Source organism: Euprymna scolopes, chromosome 45, assembly GCF_053919585.1.
Source record: "Euprymna scolopes isolate OS-2025 chromosome 45, ASM5391958v1, whole genome shotgun sequence".
Lineage (NCBI taxonomy): Eukaryota > Metazoa > Mollusca > Cephalopoda > Sepiida > Sepiolidae > Euprymna > Euprymna scolopes.
The window spans coordinates 44061724-44081850 of record NC_136526.1 but is presented as its reverse complement, the minus strand read 5'-3'; the positions used below and the strand labels follow the sequence as shown (position 1 = coordinate 44081850).

General features: G+C 32.3%; 1 protein-coding gene and 1 non-coding gene across 2 annotated transcripts in view; one reads left to right on the top strand and one right to left on the bottom strand.

Moving 5' to 3' along the window:
• The window catches only part of LOC145269512 (NADH dehydrogenase [ubiquinone] 1 beta subcomplex subunit 5, mitochondrial-like), a 90229-nt gene extending 75218 nt beyond the window's left edge, over nucleotides 1-15011 (bottom strand). Inside the window, exons 1-4 of the mRNA XM_080125254.1 lie at nucleotides 14679-15011; nucleotides 12259-12338; nucleotides 10021-10087; nucleotides 5083-5144 (exon numbers count right to left, since the gene is read on the bottom strand). Of these exons, the coding sequence (XP_079981380.1) occupies nucleotides 5083-5144; nucleotides 10021-10087; nucleotides 12259-12338; nucleotides 14679-14796 (327 nt within the window). The 5' untranslated portion in view covers nucleotides 14797-15011. The remainder of the gene's footprint in view (nucleotides 1-5082; nucleotides 5145-10020; nucleotides 10088-12258; nucleotides 12339-14678) is intronic.
• A 351-nt stretch (nucleotides 15012-15362) lies between these two features.
• On the top strand, nucleotides 15363-15433 carry Trnag-gcc (transfer RNA glycine (anticodon GCC)). Its single transcript has one exon. It is a non-coding gene; the product is annotated as a tRNA-Gly (tRNA).
• The last annotated feature ends 4694 nt before the right edge of the window (nucleotides 15434-20127 follow it).

Genomic DNA, 20127 nt, shown 5'->3' with positions numbered 1-20127 from the left:
AAGGATAAGGGTTAAAGAGTGTACAGTAGAAGTTGGTCAATATAGTAATCATTAGTAATGAAAATTTGGTAAATTTAATAACTTATATGGAACGGCTCATCAAGAACTTATTTACCTTAGACTTGAACACAACCATATTGTAGTCAGCCGGAAAGCAGGAAAACGGAAGACAATTCCACAGGCGTGCAGTTCTAAGAAAGAAGCTTTGTTCATGGAATCTATGTTTAGGTTTAGGCACAGATAAAGAGTGGGGGAAATTATTGATAGTGTTTACAGCTAGACGAGTGTTTCTTGTGAAAGTTTGGCGAGGGGGGACCATAGATTGAAGCTCAGTTGAACACTTTCCATGAAAATAACGATACATCAGAGACAAACTCGCAACATCTCTTCTGTGAGATAGAGGTTGTAAGGAGGAGAAAAGGACATCTCCTACGAGGCTACGAAGTCTATTTTGAACTCTATCAAGGCAGGACAAGTCCTTTCTAGCAGCTCCTGCCCAGATGTGGCAACAGTATTCCATCCTTGGACGTACCTGGCTCTTATATAGATAGAGAATAGCATCAGCAGTGAGATATCTACTGGATCGATAGAAAGATCCCACCATTTTTCCAGCGGCCTTGGCAACAGATTTGATATACGTGTTCCATTTAAGATCAGGAGTAATGGTCAAGCCCAGAAGCTTGTCAAAACTTGAGGCCTCCTGAAGACGAGAGCCATTCATTTCAATTGATGACATTCATTTCAATTGATGACAAATTCCAATTAAATAATACTCATCTTAATCAATTCCAATTAAATAATACTCATCTTAATCAATTCCAATTAAATAATACTCATCTTAATCAATTCCAATTAAATAATACTCATCTTAATCAATTCCAATTAAATAATACTCATCTTAATGAATTCCAATTAAATAATACTCATCTTAATCAATTCCAATTAAATAATACTCATCTTAATCAATTCCAATTAAATAATACTCATCTTAATCAATTCCAATTAAATAATACTCATCTTAATCAATTCCAATTAAATAATACTCATCTTAATCAATTCCAATTAAATAATACTCATCTTAATCAATTCCAATTAAATAATACTCATCTTAATCAATTCCAATTAAATAATACTCATCTTAATGAATTCCAATTAAATAATACTCATCTTAATGAATTTCAATTAAATAATACTCATCTTAATGAATTTCAATTAAATAATACTCATCTTAATGAATTACAATTAAATAATACTCATCCTAATGAATTCCAATTAAATAATACTCATCTTAATGAATTCCAATTAAATAATACTCATCTTAATCAATTCCAATTAAATAATACTCATCTTAATCAATTCCAATTAAATAATACTCATCTTAATGAATTCCAATTAAATAATACTCATCTTAATGAATTCCAATTAAATAATACTCATCTTAATGAATTCCAATTAAATAATACTCATCTTAATGAATTCCAATTAAATAATACTCATCTTAATGAATTCCAATTAAATAATACTCATCTTAATGAATTCCAATTAAATAATACTCATCTTAATGAATTCCAATTAAATAATACTCATCTTTATGAATTCCAATTAAATAATACTCATCTTTATGAATTCCAATTAAATAATACTCATCTTTATGAATTCCAATTAAATAATACTCATCTTAACGAATTCCAATTAAATAATACTCATCTTAATGAATTCCAATTAAATAATACTCATCTTAATGAATTCCAATTAAATAATACTCATCTTAATCAATTTCAATTAAATAATACTCATCTTAATGAATTCCAATTAAAAAATACTCATCCTAATGAATTCCAATTAAATAATACTCATCCTAATGAATTCCAATTAAATAATACTCATCTTAATCAATTCCAATTAAATAATACTCATCTTAATGAATTCCAATTAAAAAATACTCATCCTAATGAATTCCAATTAAATAATACTCATCCTAATGAATTCCAATTAAATAATACTCATCTTAATGAATTCCAATTAAATAATACTCATCTTAATCAATTCCAATTAAATAATACTCATCTTAATGAATTACAATTAAATAATACTCATCCTAATGAATTCCAATTAAATAATACTCATCCTAATGAATTCCAATTAAATAATACTCATCCTAATGAATTCCAATTAAATAATACTCATCCTAATGAATTCCAATTAAATAATACTCATCTTAATGAATTCCAATTAAATAATACTCATCTTAATGAATTCCAATTAAATAATACTCATCTTAATGAATTCCAATTAAAAAATACTCATCTTAATGAATTCCAATTAAATAATACTCATCTTAATGAATTCCAATTAAATAATACTCATCTTAATGAATTTCAATTAAATAATACTCATCTTAATCAATTCCAATTAAATAATACTCATCTTAATCAATTCCAATTAAATAATACTAATCAATTCCAATTAAATAATACTCATCTTAATGAATTTCAATTAAATAATACTCATCTTAATGAATTTCAATTAAATAATACTCATCTTAATCAATTCCAATTAAATAATACTCATCTTAATGAATTCCAATTAAATAATACTAATCAATTCTAATTAAATAATACTCATCTTAATGAATTTCAATTAAATAATACTCATCTTAATCAATTTCAATTAAATAATACTCATCTTAATCAATTTCAATTAAATAATACTCATCTTAATGAATTTCAATTAAATACTACTCATCTTAATGAATTACAATTAAATAATACTCATCTTAATGAATTTCAATTAAATAATACTCATCTTAATGAATTCCAATTAAATAATACTCATCTTAATGAATTCCAATTAAATAATACTCATCTTAATCAATTCCAATTAAATAAAACTCATCTTAATGAATTCCAATTAAATAATACTCATCTTAATGAATTTCAATTAAATAATACTCATCTTAATGAATTTCAATTAAATACTACTCATCTTAATGAATTACAATTAAATAATACTCATCTTAATGAATTTCAATTAAATAATACTCATCTTAATGAATTCCAATTAAATAATACTCATCTTAATGAATTTCAATTAAATAATACTCATCTTAATGAATTCCAATTAAATAATACTCATCTTAATGAATTCCAATTAAATAAAACTCATCTTAATGAATTCCAATTAAATAAAACTCATCTTAATGAATTCCAATTAAATAAAACTCATCTTAATGAATTCCAATTAAATAATATAGTTCCATACAAGTATTTTCTTTTTTTTTTAAACAAAACAAAAAAAAAAAGTTACAAGTATTTTTTAATTGTTCTTTTAAGAGATCGCTCATTTGTTTAATATGAGTATTTTCTTAAATATATATATAAAAAAACAGAGGGGGGATGGAGGAATAACTCCATTATAATTAAAGCTTCGTAAAATATTCTATTTTAAACTTTTTTTCAAAACTTAAAAAACATTACAAAAGAAAAGGAGGTTGCGACTCCTTTTTATTCACAGTGTAGTATCTGCTCTGATGCGACACTTCACCTTTTTTTGTCCTCGGTCAGTGGAGGAGAAATCCTTCACGACTGAGACAATTTTTATTTTTGTCCCTATCCGGAGTGCCCCTTTTTGGGGAGCTGGATTTTTCCCCACATTAAAAGCCGACCTTATGTCTAACTCTGCGCTCAAAGGGAGGCAAGTAAATAAGAACGATATTTACAAAACGCGAATATCAAAACATTTTTCTTTCGTGCATTCCCCAAGTGACGTCATCTTTTTGGCAGCCATGTTAGCAAGGTTTCGAAATTACACCCATGATTGTCAAGATTTCCCATTGATAATAAAGACTCGTCTAGCTACAACCAGTGTAAAGAATTTTCCTTTCTTCCTCTATGTACATAAAACTAAACATAACTTCTATGAACAAGGTTTTTGGGGTTTTCTTTTTTTTTTAAGAACTTACTGTCTATGGAAAACAATACCGCAGGTCTGCTTACTAGCTGACTGCAACATGGAAATAATCAAATTCAGTCGATTCCACCCATTGTTTCCAATCCTCTCATAATATTGTTCATTCAACTGACAAATCTATTAAAGCTTATCCTTGAATGTTCTTTCGGTTTGTTGGTTGGTTGTTTTTGTTTTACGGCATATCAACCCTTTTCAGGTTATTTAATGCCAAATCCAATAATTTTGAAAAAATTTTAATAGAATACCCTTTTTTTTTTTTCAAGTCAGTTTCTATTTAACCCATAGTTGGGGCCCTAACAGGTAATACCACTCCGAGTCAGAGTGGACCTGAGAGCAATGGCAATTAAGGGGGGGGGGGGCTCCACACTCTCCAAAGCCTGCAAGCTGGGCCTCACCACTGGATATAGTTTAAGGTCATATCCAGGACCAGTATTCTTTTGGCCTTGACAAGTTATAACTAGAGCTGTGACTTTTGGCTCTCTAGTATATATCCAACACAGTTAATCAACTGAGAACCACATCAGTCTATATAAAAGCATACAAGATATTAACGGTTATATACTAAAGAGTCAAAACAATAAAAAGAATATTCTGTTGTCACAGCCCTAGTGATAACCCATCCTTGAATGTTCTTTTGGCCTTGACAAGTGATAACTCATTAGTATGAAAAAAAAAAAAAATCACCAAACTAATAAGTCCCGCACAACCAAACTTATGGCAAAATGTCTATTTTACAAGTATTTTAATAGGATGTGCTTCAACTAACTCGGAGCACTTGTACCTACTCAACGTAAATACCCGACTAACCTGGCAAGCAGTAAAATCCCACCCCTTCTCAAATAGTTTCTTCCCTCGAAGTGCTAGACTTTCAAATTTCCTCTCGGGTCCCTGCTTCCCTGACTGTACCAACATGCAGTAGTTCAAGTGTAATGTGAACAGACATCTTGCTGCTCAAATCCCTACATAGTACCCCTTGCAAATTTTGTCCCAAATAGTAGCTCTTTACATTCAAGTGGCAATATGCCTTGTTAAGGGTGAAAAAGCAATTAAAAAAAAAAATTAAAATAAAATAAAAAATAATTAAAAAAATAAAATATAAATTTGTTAACTTACTGCAGAATATTCCCATTCTTTTGGCTCATATCCTTCTGGGATTTCAGCTAACTCTGCTTTTCCTGGAAAAAAAAAATATGGGGAGAAAACTATCAAAAGTGGCAAAACTATTCCAAGAGTGGGTTTAGTTTGTTTGATTTTTATGACGCTTCAACATATTTGGGGGTCAGTTAATGCTGAAACTATACTATATATATTGCATAATCCAGATCCCGGGGGAGTGACCTCAAAAAAAAAAAAAAAAAAAATCGGTCACAAGTCTATGCAAGGCCCGGGAGATGGCATCAAAGCAAGGTCAAATTTTAGGATACAAAATCCTTGGTTAGCGAGTGACCACATTTTTGGAAACAATGTAGAATGGAATGTCATCGTCGTCATCTGGGCCAAATAAAAAAAGAAACGAAAAAGGTGAGAGAGAGTTGAGACGACTACACGAGAGGGTGCTAGCAACACATTCTTCTACACACCACCCACCAACCCTGTCACGCACGCCATCAGATTTGTCAATCTTGAAACAGAAAGTTTATATTTACAAATAAACAACATATTATAACCAGCTTTGTGTGTTTTTCTATTTTCTGCCGAGTGTTTAAGTCAAGAAATGACAAAGATTGTTTTTGTTTTGTTTTTTTAAACTAGCAGTTCAGTCCGGCTTTGCTCTGGCCCAATGTACTGTTCATAACTTTATGTGCATATATATATATATATATACATATTAAAAAGTTTGACTCATGTCCAGATAACCTACATCTAAAATTTCAAGTGTTTAGACCCAAAATTGGCAGAGGAGTTTGGTAGAGTCTGCAAAGGTCAACTCTTTCAAGTTTGACCTCTTAGTAGCCAAATTTTTGCCCAAAAACTGATTAAAAAGCTTGCTGCATGTCTGAATACCCTTTATATAAAATTTCAAATGTTTAGACCTAAAATTGGCCAAATAGTTTGCTAGAGACCGCAAAGGTTAAATCTCTAGAACTTTGACCGCTTGGCAGCCAAATTTTTAGGGAAAAAAAAACGATTAAAAAGCTTGCTCTATGCCTGAATACACTTTATGTAAAATTTCAAATATTTAGACTAAAAATTGGCTTAAAAGTCAAATTTTTTAAAACTTTGACCCCAATTTTGACCTCTTAACATTTGTTTTGGGCTCAAATCAAGTTAAAAAGTTTGATCCATGTCCAAGTAACCTACATCTAAAATTTCAAGGGTTTAGATCTAAAATTGGCGGAGGAGTTTGGTAGAGTTTTCAAAGGTTAAATCATTGAATATTGACCACTTGACAGCCAAATTTCTGGCTGAAAACTGATTCAAAAGATTTTCCCAAATCTCAATACTCCTTATATCAAATATCGAGTCTGTAGACTGGGCAGAGTAATTTGGTAGGGAAATGTACACACAGACAATTTCACTTTTATAGATCAAATAGACTTAAACACATTTGACAATTCGGCCATCACAAAGAAACATAACATACATATAAATGTTCAATCGAATACAAGCTTGACTTTTTTTTTTACTTTATTTGGGGGTGAAAACAAGGTTCGTACTGTTGGAGAAGAAAGGTCTTCTCAAGTCTAAAAGTCTGGTATCTTCGGCAGATAGTCATGTTGGGGATGAAACTTTTGCAATTAAATTTGAAAAAAAAAAAAAAAAAAAAAAAAAAAAAAGTTACCATTTGCTGTTTTTTTTTTTTGGGGGGGGGGGTCCATACATCAACAAATCAATGCAATTTCAGAAGTTACACGCGTTCCTATAATGATCTCTTTGGTATGGCTAACCCAGTGGCTTTTACAAGGAATAGTGCAACTTTTTCAGGTGATGTAACCACAAGTAATAGCACTAAGCTGGATACTCCACCAGACTAGATAAATACTTGTCCTGGAATCCATTAAAACCAAAACACCACTATAACAGTATACTATCACATATTTAAAAGGTCAATTGAGGAGAGGAAAATTATGTTCTCAACTTCTTTACTAACTCAATATTGGAGAGGTAAAAGAGAAGTTTAATGAAGCATTCAAATATCTATGTATCTCATATAGAGATCAAAAATTAGCCCCAGGAAGGGAGCCCTTGTTTTTTTTGTTTTGTTTTTTTTAGAGAACTTTGAAGTAAAATGAAACTGTTAAAAAAAAAACTATAAATTTTAAAAGTCATACACTTCGACAACTTTCATTCAGTTCAGAATTTTAAATTTTGTGTAATTCGAATTTTCAGTGCTTCTATATTAAACAAACGAAAAAAATATTGAATTTCAAGTTCCAACAAATAGTACGCACGTAATTGTCAGGCTCCGAATAGTAACATATCCAAAAACTATGAAAAACGATAGAGTATAAAAATAATTATTAACGAAAAAAGAAATTTGTGAAAGTAAGCGAAATCACTATATTACGTTTATAAAAATAAAAAGAGTTGACAAGGGAGATAATTAAGCTTTGTTGCTTGCATCACATGATGAACGTAATTCAAAAATTTATTCCCCATATAAACTTAACAGTTCTTCATTAATAATTATTTTTCTACCTTATTGTTTTTCATAATTTTTGGACGTATTACTATTTGCAACATGGCAATTACATTAGTATTGTTTGTTTTACCTATTTGAAATTCAATATTTTTTTTACGTTTCAATATAACTTGAATGTTATTTCTTCCGCCCGTCACACCAATAATTTCCTGGGTACGTTTAACACTGTTGTCCAAACTTCCAACTTCCAAACTTCTGTATATGTAACGCACCTTCTCTCAACTCCCAACATACTTCTGCTAATTCAACTTATTTCTTCGAAATCCAACTTCAAAATGAATCGCCCTCTAAAAAAAATCAACCCTCTTTTATCTCCAACCAGGAGCATCTCATTTGCATATCGGGTGGTCACATTGCAGGCATATAAAGAGATAAGGCAGCCATTTTTGATTCTTTCTTCTTCATTCATTTCATTCCACGACCGACCCGTTGAATTATGCACACGTGCTAATTAGGTAAGTGGCATGTTTCCCTACAGTATAATATAGAAGCGCCAAATTTTCTTAATTTTATTTTAATTCAATAAATGTCCGGATAATTAATGCTTTATTTTGTGTTATTGCATTGTTGATATTTGTGCTTATTTTCGGATATGATATACTTGAATTTCTTCTCCCAGTTCTGAAACAGAATTGTCTCCCCCTGTTCTGCAATCTTCAAAATGAAACCCAAAAAGTTGTTCCTACAGGGTGACCCCTCACCCCCCCCAAAAAAAAACAAAAGCTTAATGGAGGCCATCTAGAACATATGCTGTAGAACGAAGAAAAAAAGGCCAAAAGACCATAGTGTTTTGATGTGATGTTTTGAATATAATAAACTAGTTATGACCAAAGTTTCATTTAATTCAGACAAAACACTTAGAAACGGGGCCTAATTAGAGTTGGGGCCCGTTTTTTTTTTGGGGGGGGGGCACTCTGTATTACAGTAATGCACAAGAGAGGAACCAGCAATATTATCTTATCGATTAGATTGAACTCGTCTGCATATCAGTGTTCATCAATAAATATTATTACAATCATCATCATATTCCGTTTAACAATTGTTGGTACGTGGTGGATATTCACATCTTTATTATAGTAGGTAGGGTGGCCGAGTGGAAGCACTTCCACCAACAGCAGTAGTAAGGCACCTCTTTCCTTCTACTCAGTTTTTGAGAGATAAAGGAAAACTTTAATGGAACATTCGAATATCTATGCATCTCATATAGAGATCAAGTGTTAACCTCAGGAAGTGGGGCCCCCCCCTTTTTTTTTTAGAACTTTGAAATAAATTGAGACTGTTCAAAAACTATAAATTTTAAAAGTCATAACGTTTGACTACTTTTATTCAGTTCAAAATTTTTATTTTATGTAAAAAAACAAAAAACAAAAAAAAAAACTTTTTTTTTGTGTCATTAGCTGAAATCACTGTCAGTAATTTTCCTCACTCTTTATCTGTGCCTAAATCCAAACGTAGATTCCATGAAAAAAAGCTTCTTTCTTAGAAGTGCACGCCTGTGGAACTCCCTTCCGTTTGCCTGTTTCCCACCTAACTACAACTTGGATGTCTTCAAGTCCAACATAAACAAATTCCTGATGAACCGCCCCCTTAAGACACTTTATCAAATCTCCAATACTAATGATTACTACGATATTATCCCATTGATTACTGTACACGCAATAACTCTTATCCCTGAGTGGCTTCCAGGCTTTGATAAGTGGTGACCTCGATATAAAAATTTTTTTTTTATTAAATTAGACCCTTGGACAAGGTCAAGTACTCACTTAGCCCTCATTCTCATCCAATCAGGATACGCAAAATCATGGCAGGCAGGTTATGTATGGACTGTTGAGCAGCCTGATCGTTTATTCTGGACTTGGTCAACTCTTTGTTGTGTTAGGCAAATGAAACTGATTGAGGTACAATGGCTAAGGTTACCCGGTGCGTATGAGCACTGCTCCTAAAGCAAGTAATTGCAACCTACTATAGATACTAACACTGCAAAGAACATCATAGTGAAACAGTCCATATACAGAAAGAAACTGGTGAGCCCTGATCATGGATGAAGAAGGATATAGCATGTTGTTGGCAGCCCCGATCCGATCGTAACCGTGAGGTGGAAGATGCACAGAGGTGGCCGACTAGTCTCATTTCTAGACAGGGTTCAACAAAAGAGTCACCAACCTAATAGGTCCTGCACTATCAACCAAACTTCAGTCTCATGATTTGCAACAGTCATAGCTGACTTGGGAGCTATGACTGGCCATCACATCTTCAGTTGGATGGACTGCTTTGATGTTGCCAATTCACCTGGAGCTGGCTCAACCTACCGCAGGTGAATTTTGTCACACATACAAGTAAGCAATGTAACAGATGTGTCTAATTTAAATACGAAACAAAAATCCAGTATATAAAAAGGGTTAACTTACCTATAAAAAGGTTGACAAATAGTGTCACTAAGCCAAGTGGGACAGCACCGAGCATAATATAGAAATGCTGAAACAAAGTGAATATTAAAAGTAAACAAAATATTTCACAATATACGTCAGTGTGTCAGAAACTTTGTGAAAAATATTGAATAATTCGACCCCCTGTCTTTCCAAGCTTATAACTAATCAACAAATGTAATGCAAACCCTAATTTTTTTTTTCAATTAAAAGGGGCAAGGACCAAGGTTTCATTTAAAAAAAAAAATACAAACAACGTGTTTTTTTTTTTAAAAATGGTTTTAAACTTCGGACTTTACAGGTAAATTTCTAAAGAACTGTTCTTTTTTTTGTTTTAAATTAGAATATATTATTTATTGATCTTTTATCTTCAATTTGTGATATATAAAACTTTGGCACATAAATTATTTACTTTTTAATAGACATTTCAAAATAGGGAGGAACGTGAATTTAAAAAAAAAAAACGTTTGTCTAAAATATTATATTCGGTTTATTGGAAAGAGCATAAAATTTCACATTGACCCTGAAAATATCGTAAAAATAGAATCAATAGAAAAATTTTGATAGATTTTTAAAGTTTAAAAATTGAAAAATACTGAACTCATAAAATTCAATTAATTTCATTAGTTTTTAAAAAAAAAAAAATAATAATATTTCTATTACTTTTTATACAACTTTAATAGTTTATTTTGGAAGTATAATCCACAAAGAAAATAAACAACCCACTTTTAAAAGAGAAATTACGGGTTTTTCATATTTTATTCGCAGTTTCTTGTTAGGGGTATCAAAAATTCCTACAAAAATTCTGATACACCTATAGGCGTCCCCACCGCAGGTGTTGGAAAGTAAAAGAAAAAAAATATTGAAAACAAAAGAAAAAAATAGATTTCGTGGGTGACAAAAAAAATAGCAAACAGGATTTATCACTAAACAATCGTGTTGATTTTGAATACATTTAAGCCGATATTTTTTCATATAAAAATATAATTCATGTAAATTATTTAGCTTACCAATCAAAATTGGAGTTTGCTTTTCTTTAACCTTGTTTCATTACATACAATGTTAAAACATGATTCTGTATTACTGTATTAAAAAATGACAATGAAAAGTTCATATATAACAAATTATTTGCATGAATGCATGAATAGCGAATCAGTAGAAGCAACTGTCATACACTTGTCGTACCTTAATTTGTCATTCATAATTAATAAAACCCGTGGCAGTAGTGCAATTCTTTCAAAATAGGTCTGGACGTAAATCTGTTTATCTATAAAAGTGAAATTGTGTGTGTGTGTGTGTGTGTGTGTCTATGTGTGTGTGTGTGTATATTTCCCTACCAAACTACTCTGTCAATTTTCAGTCTACAGACTTGAGATTTGATATAAGGGCTATTGAGATTTGGGTAAATTTTTCAGTCTACAGATTTGAGATTTGATATAAGGGCTATTGAGATTTGGGTAAATTTTTTTTATCAGTTTTCGGCCAGAAATTTGGCTGTCAAGAGGTCAAAGTTCAACGATTTAATCTTTGAAAAATCTCCCAAACTCCTCCACCAATGTTGGGCCGAAACACTTGAAATTTTAGATGTAGGTTAGTTGGACATGGATCAAACCTTTTTTATTTGATTTGAGTCCAAAACAATACATGTTAAGGGGGTTAAAATTAGGGTCAAAGTTTAAAAAAAAAATTACCTCTGCAGTCTCTATCAAATTACCCAGCCAATTTTTGGTCTAAATATTTGAAATTTTACATAAAGTGTATTCAAACATAGGGCAAGCTTTTTAATCGGTTTTTGTCCAAAAATTTGGCTGTCAAGGGGTCAAAGTTCAAAAGATTTGACCTTTGCGGTCTCTAGCAAACTATTAAGCTAATTTTGGGTCTAAACATTTGAAATTTTACATAAAGGGTATTCAAACATGCAAACTTTTTAATCAGTTTTGGGTGAAAATTTAGTTGCCAAGAGGTCAAAGTTGAAAGAGCTGACCTTTGCAGACTCTACCAAACTCCTCTGCCAATTTTGGGTCTAAACACTTGAAATTTTAGATGTAGGTTATCTGGACATGAGTCAAACTATACATATGCACATAAAGTTATGAACAGTACATAGGGCCCGAGCAAAGCGGGGCTGAACTGCTAGTAGTAACTAAAGTGACACCACATTCACCAAGATCCACTCGTGACCGAATTCATAAACTGAACATTAAATCTCCTTATACTCACCAATTCATTTTTAAATCGTGTCCATTCAAATCTGCTTGGTTGAATAGGGATTGTATTTTTGTGGCCCATCTGACGGACAACTGGAAAAGAAAATGATCATTCAAACATATTGAATGGCAGACAAATAAAATTTGGTAAATATTCACTCTGAAAACATTTTTCAGATTTCAGTTTTATAAATAAATTTTATGCTCTTTCCAATAAACCAAATATAATATTTTAGACAAATTCACCCCCCCCCATGTTAAAATGTCTATTAAAATTTTAATAATTTATGTGCCAAAGTTTTAGGGTTTGTTTTACTGTACACATAGATTCAAAAAAAGTTGTCACAAAACAAATATAGAACAAATAAATGTTATCAAAGGCAAGATAAGTTACTTTTCTACCAAGGAGGACGGACAACCCAGATGCACATGGAAGCTGTCAAAATAATCACTGATTACCTCCCTCTATGTCTCTAGAGAAACATGGCCTCGTCTGTCACTTATCGCTATAAGTGCCAATCTGAACAAGCACTAAAAGTTTATATCTTTCGTGCCGAAATAATAACCTCATCATTTAGAACCCCATTCTTGAAGTGAGTGTCCCTAATGATGGTCGTCTGAACAGAGCTGAAAGAGAGAAACAGACCAAATACCAAGGTCTCATGTATGATATGAAAAGAAACTGGAATCGGTACATTATATGGCAAAGAGTGATCCGCGCTATTTTTTAAATCGTATTTCCACGTTTAATTAAAGTTTTATGATATGTTTTTTTTTATTCAATTGTAAGGTTGAGTATAGAATAGGTACAAAACACCCTCCCCTCCCCATGTTAAGAATGGCTTTTTAAATAAGGTTATTATTTACATTCGGATCACTCTCTGCACTAGTAGCCTGGAATATTGATATCTCCTTAAAGATATCAATCGAAAAAAAAATTAAGGCTTGAATTACATTTTTCGAGTAGTTATAAGCTTGGAAAGACAGGGGGTCGAATGATTTCATGCCTCTCATTTTGAAATGTCTATTAAAAAGTAAATAATTAATTTACTCACCAAAGTGTTATATATGACAAATTGAAGATAAATGATCAATAAATAATATATTCAAATTTAAAACAAAAAAAAAAGTATTGTTTTTTTAGAAATTTACCTGTAAAGTCCGAAGTTTAAACCCTTTTTTATAAAAAAAACACGTTGTTTGATTTTTTTTTTTTTTTAATGAAACCTTGGTCCTTTAATTGAAATTAAGGGTTTGTATTACTGTACACATAGATTCGAAAAAGTTGTCAAAAAACAAATATATAACAAATAAATGTTATCAAAGGCAAGATAAGTTACTTTTCTACCAAACTGGATATATTTTTCGTGTTTTTATTCAATGTAACATGCTTATTCAGCTCGAAAAACATACAGTGTTTACCAATGTATTGGAAAATTTAAGATGGCGCCTCGCCTCACTCCCTCTTAACACGGTAAGTTTGGGAAAAGGTGTTATAAATAAAAAACTAGATAAAATACTATTAAAAACCCACCGAATATATGTCAACCTATGTCACGGTAACATATATTGAGCGATTTTTAACAGTATTTTATCCAGTTATTTATTTATAACACCTTTTACCAAACTTACCGTGTTAAAGAGAGAGTCAGCTTTTTCGAATCTATGTGTACAGTAATACAAACCCGAAAATAAAAATTAGAGCTTGAATTACATTTTTCGAGGAGTTATAAGCTGGAAAGACGGGGGTGGAATTATTCAATATTTTTCACGAAATTTCTGACACACCTATTGAATCAATCATACCAGTTATCATAGGTGCCACAGGGCTTATGAAGAAGAACCTGAAGTCCTACCTAACTAATATTCCTGGTGAACCAAGTGCAAAAGAGATACGGACAATTGCACTTAAGGGAACAGCGAGGATATTAAAAAGAGCTCTCAGTTGGTTTCAATAAAAAGCAGGGCAATGTTGGCAGCTGGTTTGGCTGCCCCATACCCAGCATTATAATCTTTAAAGGAAGAAAATTAAAAAAAAAAAATGGGAAGAGGCATTTTTATTCACTATTCTGTACTTTCACCTAACAATTTAATGAAAAAAAGATATCATAAAAATTGAATTTAACTTATGATTAGGAGAACTTATCTATTTCTTCAACTCCATCCACGGAGTTGAAGGAAACCCCCAAGAAAAGCAAGATTTATATTCTTACAATCCCTACGCTACAACTAAATATCACAAGTTGATCGAAAAATTTGTTAAAGAATCTAAACCATAAATCTAAACGAACTAAATTTAGTTAAGTTTTGTTGTTTTTAATTTTCTAGGCGCCTCTCTTCATTCCAAGTCTTCACCAAGGTCATTAAAACGTTTTAAAGAAGAGACTAGTACAGGAAAGTGCTGTTATATTTTGCTTATATGATATTACCTACCTTCGTTAGAGACTCCAGAAGGTTTTAATAGCATTTGAGAAATTTTGGAGACTCCAGAGAGTCGAAATGTCACCCAACCTTGTCGACAGGACGACCTTAACATGCTGGAGACGACCATGTTTGTTCAGAGGTGGTACTTGGTGGATGCAATTAGGACCGCTTAGGAACTTACTAATTACTTAATAATTACCATTAATAAACTCGTTAAACGAACCATTTTAATTCTTATTTAGATAATATATCTTTTAAAATCTCTTATCGACTATTTTGAAATAAAATATGTTTCAATACAGATTTGATATTGTTAATAATATATTTCTTTCGATGTTATATATTTCGTAAGCGGCTCGCTATTTCACTGAAGTTTCGAATTGTAAACAAAATGAAATATTTATAGTTTTATTTCAGAAATAATATTTAAACTATAAATTATAGCAAAAGAAAAGGCTGAAAATGATTAAGTAAATAAACAAACCAGATTAAATTTTATGCCTTAGATTAATAAATGAAAACATTAATAAGTTGATTATTTTAGATAATATTCTCTCTTTGTGTGTTTTAGAAATGTTAGATAATTATTTGTTTTTAAAAATAATGAATATTTACTAAATATAATATAACGAAAACAGATTTGAATTTTGTTTAAATGATATTTATATAATATGATTGCGATTCTTATATGGAGCATCGGTGGTTCAGTGGTAGAATGCTCGCCTGCCACGCGGGCGGCCCGGGTTCGATTCCCGGCCGATGCATCTGATTATTTTATGTTTTTTTGTATGGAGATATTCATAGCTGATGTTGGCGCCAATGTGTATTTTTTTTTTTCTTTCTCCTGAAATTATATACGAGTAGAATCCGTGGAAATTCCACCAAATGAGAAATATATTTGATAAAGCTGGGGTTTTTTTTCTGAATAACAGAATCGTTTTTCGATAGAAAAACCAATAACACGCAGCATCAGCAAATATGAGTTTATTCACATTTCAATGAAAATAGTCTACATTGTATTTTAAATATAAAACTAACACAAATGAGATAAATTAATGAGTACTAAGTAATACTCAGAAAGTAATAATGTGCTACATGGTTCAATACAAATAATAAAATCACATTGTAAGAGATAATGCTGAATTTACTCCTTCAGTCAGGCATCTCTTGGCAGGAAAACTTTTTTTCCTCTATTTCTTTTGAATGTTCCCTTGTAACGTTTTGCTGACATCTTTCTTCGGAGAAGAATCGTTACACATCAAAATTACTACAAGTTCTTTTCTTATACCATTACAATAATTTTTTTTTTTTTACATAGGCATAACCACTTATCAAGACCCAGAGACCACTCGAATGGACGTTGGACTTGAAGAAAACCATATTGTAGTCAGCTGGAAAGCAGGAAAATGGAAGACAATTCCACAGGCGTGCAGTTCTAAGAAAGAAGCTTTGTTCATGGAATCTACATTTAGGTTTAGGCACAGATAAAGAGTGGGGGAAATTATAGATAGTGTTTCCAGCTAGAATGGTGTTTCTTGTGAAAGTTTGGCAAGGGGGGATCATAGATTGAAGCTCAGTCAAGCATATATATATATTAGGTATTTTGGGAATATTTTTAAATAATATAATGTTTAAGTTTGTCCAAATGGTTACTAAACAATTGTAACACATAAAAAAATGATGTTTTTATTTTATATTTTGTTGTCTTTATTATTGCAAAAAATATTATATGCCTACTCGATTATGAAAACCAATAATCACGAAGAATCGAGTCAATTAATATTGACTTTGATTTTATTGCTAAATGAACATTACCGAATTTTATTATATAAAAATAATTTTTGTAAAAATGTGTGTGTATATATATATATCTTATCTTATATATATTATCTTATTTTATATATATTGTTTGAAATATAATTATCCACTGGCACATGTTTTGTTGTCTACAACTCATCAGAGTGGCTAAATCTAGCAAGATTTGAAATCGGGACCTCATGGTTAGAAGCCTAAGCCTCTACCACTGGTCTACCTTACACAACTGCAGGATATATTGCGATTTATGTAGATGTTATTTATTTGTTTTTGTTTGCGATACTTTTTGAATGAATTCAATTATTTATACGAAAGTGCATTTTTACCTAAATGCGAGTTGGGAATAAGTTTCATTTTTACCAATTTGGTACCCCCAAATAGGGAGTGGCATATATATTGTTTTAAAATATAATTATCTACTGACACGTGTTTCGTCGTCTATGACTCACTCCCTTGCAAATTTCTTGAACAGGGAAGAGCTATAGTGAGGCTCATTGTCACTGGTCAATCTCTCTGGAATTCCCTGCTCTGCAAAAATCTGCTTGGTGAAATTAATTATTTCTTGGCTGTTGAAATCCTTTAATTTTCTCACCATGGGTTATTTTTGTTACGAAGTGCATACGAGATCTCATTTCGATTTGTGAAGCTTTCTTTGCGAGAAAGCAACAAAATTGTTTGTCTGGTTCCTTCTCGCCACCATACGCTTATTCCTAATATAACAGTGGTGGAGAAGACCAAATCTCAGACAAATTTACTTATAATACAAAATCCAATATTTATTCAACTACAGCTTCCCAAACGGACTCTTGGCACCTGACGAATCCTGTAAACAAAGGCAATAAATCAACCATGCATATCCACGGACTTTCTTAAGAAATAATGACACTGGTCTCTCAAAATGACAGATTATTTTTTGTGAATAATCGCTCAAAAATCGAAAATTAAACAACTCGATTTTCTGCAAATCAAACACCAACGACAGTCAATTAGCGCCAAAAAACATGTGAATCTCCTTCAAATTAATGCTCATGTAGCTAACATGTTGAGCAAACTGCAAAACTAACAGAATTCTACCTATGTTACCAGGAATTTTACGGTCCTTGAAATATATCTCCATCATCGCCATCAACAAAACGGAATATCTCGCTGTTGCAGCGGTCATTACCAATGTCTATCAATGCAATATTTTCCATGCTAATCAGAGATACCGCCATTTTTCAACATGCGAAAATTAATCGCGCACACCAGATCAAGCAACGCTCAACTCAACGGTATTCTCTCCGATGCAAGAATCCCCAGCATCTTCACCAGAACACCACCGGTCATCGCGAGTCAATCTCCAGCATTTTCACCGGAACACCACCGGTCATTGCGGGTCAATCCCCAGCATCTTCACCAGAACATCACTGGTCATCACAGGTCAATCCCCAGCATCTTCACCGGAACACCACCAGTCATCGAGGGTCAATCCCCAGTATCTTCACCGGAACACCACTGGACATTTATGGATATTACTATAGAATTCTCACCCATATTCCATGTACACAAATCGAGATGACATCTGGGGGAGCTTTGTTACGAAGTGCATACAAGATCTCATTTCGATTTGTGAAGCTTTCTTTGCGAGAAAGCAACAAAATTAGCAGGAGCAGCAACTACATCGTTGAACGCTTCAGTGGCACGTACAGTTGCTGTATACACCTACGCAATGGTCACGATCATAAAAGCTAGAACTCGTCTTGTTTTTGCTGACATGGTTGGAAGCACAGGGATGTTGTATTTTCAGCCAATCACATTGCAAGGAAAGAGAATATAAAAATATTTTCCTTAACAGCCAAAAAGGGGCAAATGTACGAAAACCAGTCAGTGTCCAGAGTCACAGTCAGTCAACCAGCATGGGGTAATCATCGGCTCCGTCGGAGTTCTTTTCCAGACGTTAAAAAAATCACTTTCACGTGCATCATTCATCAACTTCTCCACACAAACAGCGAGAATTAACATTTACATTTCTTATTTTATCATGTTTTCTATTAGCGCCTGATTTTTCTCTCCTAAGAAGTTACAAACATTAACTTTATACCAAAAACCTTCTCTCCCGAACATTCTCACATCCTTACAAACTTTGAACACTTTAGTTTGTTTTTGCTTTCGTTAAGCTTTTTTTTTTTAAATAAAAGATTGAGAAATCAATCATTTAAAATTTAAACCTACATTGTTTGTCTGGTTCCTTCTCGCAACCATACGCTTATTCTGAATATAACATTTTGAATAGTATTAAACTACCAGCATATAATGTAATCTGCCAACCTGGTATAAATCCATTGCTATTATTTACCATGGTCTTATTGTGGTTTCAATGATTCTGCACATTGGACTTTCTGTTGTTCCCGACAAATCTTTGTACAGTTTTGTGATATCCTGATTAATGTTGCTAAAAAAAACAAAAAAAAAAAAACAGCTTTTGGATCACAATTTACATTTTTCCATTTCCTGATGGCCATAATGTATTTTTTGTAATATGAGGTATAATTATCTGGCCACTCTTCATTAAAATATAATTTTCGATGGTCCCCACCCCCTGTTAAACTTTCAAGAAAAACACTCGTCTAGCCAAAACCACTATCAATAATTTCCCACACTCATATCTGTACCTAAACCTAAACGTAGATTCCATAAACAAGGCTTCTTTCTTAGAACTGCACGCCTGTAGAACTCTCTTCCATTTGCCTTCTTTCCAAGTTGACTACAATTTGATTGTCTTCAAGTCCAACGTAAACAAGTTCTTGATGAACCATCCCCCTAAGTAATCCAATTTACAAAATTTTCAATACTTATGTATACCCTAAACGTAGATTCCATGAACAGGGCTACTTTCTTAGAACTGTTTGCCTGTGGAATTCTATTCCGTTTGCCTGCTTTCCAGCTGACTACAATCTGATTGTCTTCAAGTCCAACGTAAACAAGTTCTTATTGAACCGTCCCCCTAAGTAATCCAAGTTACAAAATTCCCACAAATGTTTACTACACTAAAATCACAATGACTAATGTATATCCATTCATCCTCGAGTGGCCTCTGGGCCTTCATAGTGGTGACCCCCATGTAAAAAAAATACCCATTAACCCTTATCCTCGAGTTGCCTTCAGGCCTTGATAAATGGTGACTCCTTTGTGTAAAAAAACAAAAATGTTAATCTCAATAAAATTAAAGGAGCCTCTTTACACCTTTTCAAACAAATCTTATTCTTCCTCTAAGTATTTGCAAGTTTGTTTTTTTTTAACCGACCTCTAAATATGGCCACAAGTTTTTGCTGATTTCCTTGAATGTGTCAAACCAGCCTTGCAGGATGGTTTCCTCAAGTTCACAGAGTATGGAGCTAGCTTTTATTGCTTGATGCATTCGTGTCAACTTTTCTAAGAAGAAAATTGAACAAAATCCACTCTTATATTAAGATTAATCTCTTCTTATGATTTTCTTATTTGGTAACTGGAAGAATCTATTTGCCTGGGCGATAAATGATGCTCAGGTCAAATTCTTGTAGATTGTAGCAGCATACATTTTTTTTTTTTTTACATAGGCATCACCACTTATCAAGGTCCTGAGGCCACTCGAGGATAAGGGTTAAAGAGTGTACAGTAGTTAATT